The 6262-nt window shown below is 47.9% G+C and overlaps 1 protein-coding gene across 1 annotated transcript in view; it reads left to right on the top strand.

Annotated features, from left to right (window-relative positions):
- Positions 1 to 4277, top strand: part of LOC125292970 (fibulin-2-like) — a 34060-nt gene extending 29783 nt beyond the window's left edge. The window contains 6 exon segments of the mRNA XM_048240568.1: positions 217 to 354; positions 1843 to 1986; positions 2378 to 2506; positions 3075 to 3200; positions 3757 to 3873; positions 4126 to 4277. Coding sequence (XP_048096525.1) covers positions 217 to 354; positions 1843 to 1986; positions 2378 to 2506; positions 3075 to 3200; positions 3757 to 3873; positions 4126 to 4277 — 806 coding nt within the window.
- Positions 4278 to 6262: the final 1985 nt, after the last annotated feature.

Here is a 6262-nt window from a genome sequence, read left to right on the forward strand (position 1 = left end):
TTGATGGTGCTCCAGTAATTTATTTCCCCGGCTTGAACCACAGTGCCACCAAGTGGTGGTCCTGCACAACACAGCCAAGTATCAACCATCAAACAGTAGCAATCCAGCACTGTTGTTATGTTGTGTGAGAATAGAAAATGGCAGTGTTATTATAGTCCACCCTGAGCAGCTTACTAACACTCCCCCTTTACCTGCCCTGCGGTTGTCTGCCCTCAGATATCGATGAGTGTGCACAGAGGACCCATAACTGTCGGATGGGCTATGAGTGCCGCAACACACCGGGCTCCTTCACCTGCCAGATCACTGCCAGGTGCTCCAGTGGCTTTACCCAGGATGCCAGTGGGCACTGCGTTGGTAAGATCTGAAGTCTGTTTTGTTTTGTGTGTGTGTCTATGTCTATGTGTGTTGGCGTGTGTGTCTGTGCCAAGGCTGTCTTCTTCACCGTGTTCCTATCTCTGCCCACTCTTATTTAACTGTCTGACTTTTCACTTATTTAACTGTCTGACTCTTTGAATTTATTGTGGTGGCTTTGAGCTTGTCCTCCAGGTTCTTGCCTGTTTCTGTGTGACCGTAGCAGAGTTTCTCTCTGACTCTGGCTGAGTTTGTGACTGTGGCAGAGTTTCTCTTGGACTGGTTGTGTTTCTGTGCTTGACTGTTTTCCCATCTGTGTTTACTGACTGACGGACAGCAGCTCTTCCCCCAGCAGTGACTGTGTTTACTCTTTACGCTGTTTTACTGTGTTTGACTGCGTCTCTGTTTTCTGCATGTGTTTGTGTCTGTGTTCCCTTACTTTTTCTGCTCTTGCCTCTGACAGTGTGTCATGTGTTTGTGTTCTTACACTGATCCTGACTATGGCAGAGTGTGTCTGTGTATGTTTGCGTGTGTTTGTGCTCCAAACTCTTCCTACCTACTTTGTGTGTGTGTGTGTTTGTGTGTGTGTCATGTGTCTGTGTGTTTCTCTCCCTTCCTGCCTGTGTGTGAGTGTGTTTGGGCGTTGCGGTGTCATATCCGTGGCTTCATGTGCCTGTCTGCTTCTCTCTGATCCTTTCAGCCTCTGGCTCAGGGTGTCAGATCAGGTCTGCATGCAGAGCCCTGGGCCCTCTTCTCTCTCTCTCTCTCTCTCTCTCTCTCTCTCCTCTCTCCTCTCCCTCCCTCCCTTTCTAGCAGTGGTTAATGAGTTAAATACCACACAGGCAGAGAGATAGAGAGAGAGAGAGTGTGTGTGTGAGAGGGAGAGAGAGGGAGAGAGAGGGAAAGAGTGTGTGTGAGAGGGAGAGAGAGGGAGAGAGAGGGAGATGAAAGCTGAAGGAGTGCGGGGCCAGGCGGCGGCTGAGGCTGCGGCTCTGGCTGTTGTGGCAGAGATGAAAGAGCCATTTTCTCTTCCTGCATTCTGACGTCTCGGAATTATCCCCCCGGCAAGGGAACTGGGGCATGTCGAGGCAGCCCGCAATGAGAGAGAGGGAGAGAGAGAAGGAGAGAAGGAGAGAGGGGTGTCGGAGGGGAGAGGCGAAACCAAGCAAACAGATTAGGCACACAATTATGACGAGGAGAGCACAGGGGATGTGACACTGGATCTGGCCATGGTGATAAGACAGTGTGTCTGAGATGGTACCCATGTGCTTTCCTTCTTCTCCTTCTCTCCCTCTCTCTCTCTCTCTCTCTCTCTCTCTCTCTCTCTCTCTCTCTCTCTCTCTCTGCTGTTTGACACAAAAGCATAAACACTAAAACAAGCAAACACACATATACACATGAACACCTACACACACACCCCTCCCTGCAAGCACACACACACATACTGTACACACACCACTCCTCATGTGTTGGTTTTGTTTGCGTCTGCAGATATAGATGAATGCAGCAGTACTGCCCAGCCCTGCAGTTCAGGGTACAACTGCATCAACACCGTGGGGTCGTACACCTGCCAGAGGAAGGTCATCATCTGTAGCCGTGGCTACCATGCCAGCCCTGATGGAAACAGGTGCATAGGTGAGATTCTGACCCCCAGAAGGTCAAAAGGTTAAGGGTCTTCACAGAGCTTTTGTTAAGCTGTCAGGTAAACACATAGTGACACACAGGTGGCTTGCAGGGATAGGGCAGCAGCCAGGGTCCTTTACCTCTGAAGCATGTCTCTCTCAGCTTCTTTTCTGTCTACTTTAGAAACCATTTGTTAGTTATATATTGCCTTAATTACAGGAAAGTAATTGCTTCAGGAAAGTAATTGCTTCCATTAAAACATACTGTGTGTCTTGGATATCCTCAGAAGGTAAATCAAATGGGTACAGAAAGCATTACCATTGTCATCATTATCAAGCTTCTTTATCAAGCAGACACTGTATTTTTTCCCATGAATCTCCCCACTGTGCCTCTCCTTGTCTAGATGTGGACGAATGTCAAACCAGAGTCCACCGCTGTGGAGATGGGCAGACGTGCCACAATCTGCCTGGCACCTACCGCTGCGAATGCCAGCCTGGGTACCAGTACGACATGTTCCGCAAGATGTGTGTGGGTATGTAACGGCGAGAGGGGGCAGGATGATGAGCTGAAATATTTCTATTTACATTTGCCATGCATCATTAAACACACTGCACCTTTTCATCCAGATGAGCTTGCAGGACAAGTGAAGTGAGCATTTTAACCCCATGTCGACTCTACAGGGAGCAGTATGCACCATTAGAAGTGTGTTGAGATTAAACCGATTTCTGACAACAGATAAGAATGGGACTTTAGATGACTGAACCCCTCTGAGTTGACTGAACCCCTCTGAACATTGTAGTGTACTTTTTAGTCACAATACTAGCAGTAGCACGTCCCTTGTAGGTCACATTGGATAAAGATAGATAGATATAGATAGATAGATAGATAGATACTTTATTGATCCCCAAGGGGAAATTCAAGGTCTCAGTAGCATACAGACATCACACACAACATGCACTTACAGCATAAAAAGTAAAATAAGTATATAAATATAAAAAAAACACCACTGAACAATAAAGACAGTAGAAGATTTTGATTTTGGTCTTTCTCATAATGTATTTGCCATGCCTACACACCCCCCTCCCCTGTGCCCTGCGCAGATGTGAACGAGTGCTGGCGCTACCCAGGCAGGCTGTGCGCCCAGACGTGTGAGAACACCCCCGGCTCCTACCAGTGCTCCTGCACCTCCGGCTTCCGCCTCTCCAGCGACGGCAAGAACTGCGAAGGTATGCGCTTCAGATGAGGCAGTGTTGCAAAAGTGTGTGTGTGGGAGAGAGTGTGTGTGTGAGAGAGAGAGAAAGAGTGTGTGTGTGTGTGTGTGTGTGTGTGTGTGTGAGAGAGAGAGAGATTGATGTACTGTATGTGTCAGTGTATTAGGTAGGTCATGTGCCTCAGATGAGTTTGTCAGCACTGTATCACTGTTATGACCAATTTAAAATGATTGTATTACACCATTCACAGACATTCATCCCACGGCACACCTCCATCCCAAATGAATCATATCCAATATTACAAAATTAATCATAATAGCCCCTCATATAATAACATTATACTTATAACGTCTTCCTCGACTACTCTTTTAAATCACCCACAGGCATAGAGGAGTGTCGTATTTCAATAGATCTAGATTACCCAAAAACCAATAGACGCTCAATGACAGCTGTATTAATTGCATTCTTTGGCACAACTTAAGATTCATTTCTTTGGCACAGTCATTAAAAAAAAAAAAAAAAAACAAGGAGATTGTCTTCCTGACTGTCTTCCATGTGTATCCCGCTCCAGATGTGAATGAGTGCCTGAACAACCCCTGCAGTCAAGAGTGCGCCAACATCTATGGCTCGTACCAGTGCTACTGTCGCCAGGGCTACCACCTTCGGGAGGACGGCCACACCTGCGATGGTGAGCCAGCGTCTCATCTAAGCACAGTGATGTGGGAGCACTGATGGATCTGAGAAGGATGCACTGTAGTCATTAAAGACGAGAAAAGACATTGATGTTGAAAAACATCTTGCCTGTGGCATTATACATTTCCTGATAAAATCTTTGTTTATTTTTTGTAATTATTGATTATAATATTTTGTTATGCCTCAGAGAAACAGTCCACTTTCTTCTCACTAGCTGTTTGATGTAATGCTGCTCTCATCCCCACAGATATTGACGAGTGTTCTCAGAGCATGGGACACATGTGCACTTTCAAGTGTGTGAATGTTGAGGGCAGCTACCAGTGTGCCTGCCCTGAGTACGGCTACACCATGTCCCCTAACGGCCGATCCTGTTTAGGTGAGATCTTACCACCATACTAAAAACCCTGTTAGGCTACACAGTGTCAAAAGGTTTTGTTATTTCCAAAGATATTACACTTCAATATTGTTCACCAAATCAGCAACGTACGGTAGTTATCACTAACTGTCATTGCACATTGATGTTATAACAGCATATTTGAATGTGACATCCAAGAGGTATGAATAATAGTCACTATCAGGTCATTGCTTATCCATAGCAATGGAGACTACACCATATCTATTACATAATTGAGGGTTCAGTTAGAATGTTACTGTACCTTAATTATTTTGTATCATACATCACATAACAGGCCAAGCCTCTAACCAGCTTCCACCACGCCTACAAACTCAAGCCCTCTAACCAGCTTCCACCACGCCTACAAACTCAAGCCTCTAACCAGCTTCCACCACGCCTACAAACTCAAGCCCTCTAACCAGCTACCACCACGCCTACAAACTCAAGCCCTCTAACCAGCTTCCACCACGCCTACAAACTCAAGCCCTCTAACCAGCTACCACCACGCCTACAAACTCAAGCCTCTAACCAGCTTCCACCACGCCTACAAACTCAAGCCCTCTAACCAGCTACCACCACGCCTACAAACTCAAGCCTCTAACCAGCTTCCACCACGCCTACAAACTCAAGCCTCTAACCAGCTTCCACCACGCCTACAAACTCAAGCCTCTAACCAGCTTCCACCACGCCTACAAACTCAAGCCCTCTAACCAGCTTCCACCACGCCTACAAACTCAAGCCTCTAACCAGCTTCCACCACGCCTACAAACTCAAGCCCTCTAACCAGCTACCACCACGCCTACAAACTCAAGCCCTCTAACCAGCTACCACCACGCCTACAAACTCAAGCCCTCTAACCAGCTTCCACCCACCACAAACTCCAGCCCCTAACCTAAACACCACTACGCCTTACAAACTCAAGCCCTCTAACCAGCTACCACCAATGCTTCTTCTACAAACTCAAGCCTCTAACCAGCTACCACCACTTCTTACAAACTTCAAGCTCCTCTAACCAGCTTCCACCACGCCTACAAACTCAAGTCAACCATTTCCCTCTCAAGCCTCTAACCAGCTTCCACCACGCCTACAAACTCAAGCCTCTAACCAGCTTCCACCACGCCTACAAACTCAAGCCTCTAACCAGCTTCCACCACGCCTACAAACTCAAGCCCTCTAACCAGCTACCACCACGCCTACAAACTCAAGCCCTCTAACCAGCTTCCACCACGCCTACAAACTCAAGCCCTCTAACCAGCTTCCACCACGCCTACAAACTCAAGCCTCTAACCAGCTTCCACCACGCCTACAAACTCAAGCCCTCTAACCAGCTACCACCACGCCTACAAACTCAAGCCCTCTAACCAGCTTCCACCACGCCTACAAACTCAAGCCCTCTAACCAGCTTCCACCACGCCTACAAACTCAAGCCTCTAACCAGCTTCCACCACGCCTACAAACTCAAGCCTCTAACCAGCTTCCACCACGCCTACAAACTCAAGCCCTCTAACCAGCTACCACCACGCCTACAAACTCAAGCCCTCTAACCAGCTTCCACCACGCCTACAAACTCAAGCCCTCTAACCAGCTACCACCACGCCTACAAACTCAAGCCCTCTAACCAGCTTCCACCACGCCTACAAACTCAAGCCCTCTAACCAGCTACCACCACGCCTACAAACTCAAGCCCTCTAACCAGCTTCCACCACGCCTACAAACTCAAGCCTCTAACCAGCTTCCACCACGCCTACAAACTCAAGCCCTCTAACCAGCTTCCACCACGCCTACAAACTCAAGCCCTCTAACCAGCTACCACCACGCCTACAAACTCAAGCCCTCTAACCAGCTTCCACCACGCCTACAAACTCAAGCCCTCTAACCAGCTTCCACCACGCCTACAAACTCAAGCCTCTAACCAGCTTCCACCACGCCTACAAACTCAAGCCCTCTAACCAGCTTCCACCACGCCTACAAACTCAAGCCCTCTAACCAG

Source organism: Alosa alosa, chromosome 4 (genome assembly GCF_017589495.1).
Source record: "Alosa alosa isolate M-15738 ecotype Scorff River chromosome 4, AALO_Geno_1.1, whole genome shotgun sequence".
Taxonomy (NCBI): domain Eukaryota; kingdom Metazoa; phylum Chordata; class Actinopteri; order Clupeiformes; family Clupeidae; genus Alosa; species Alosa alosa.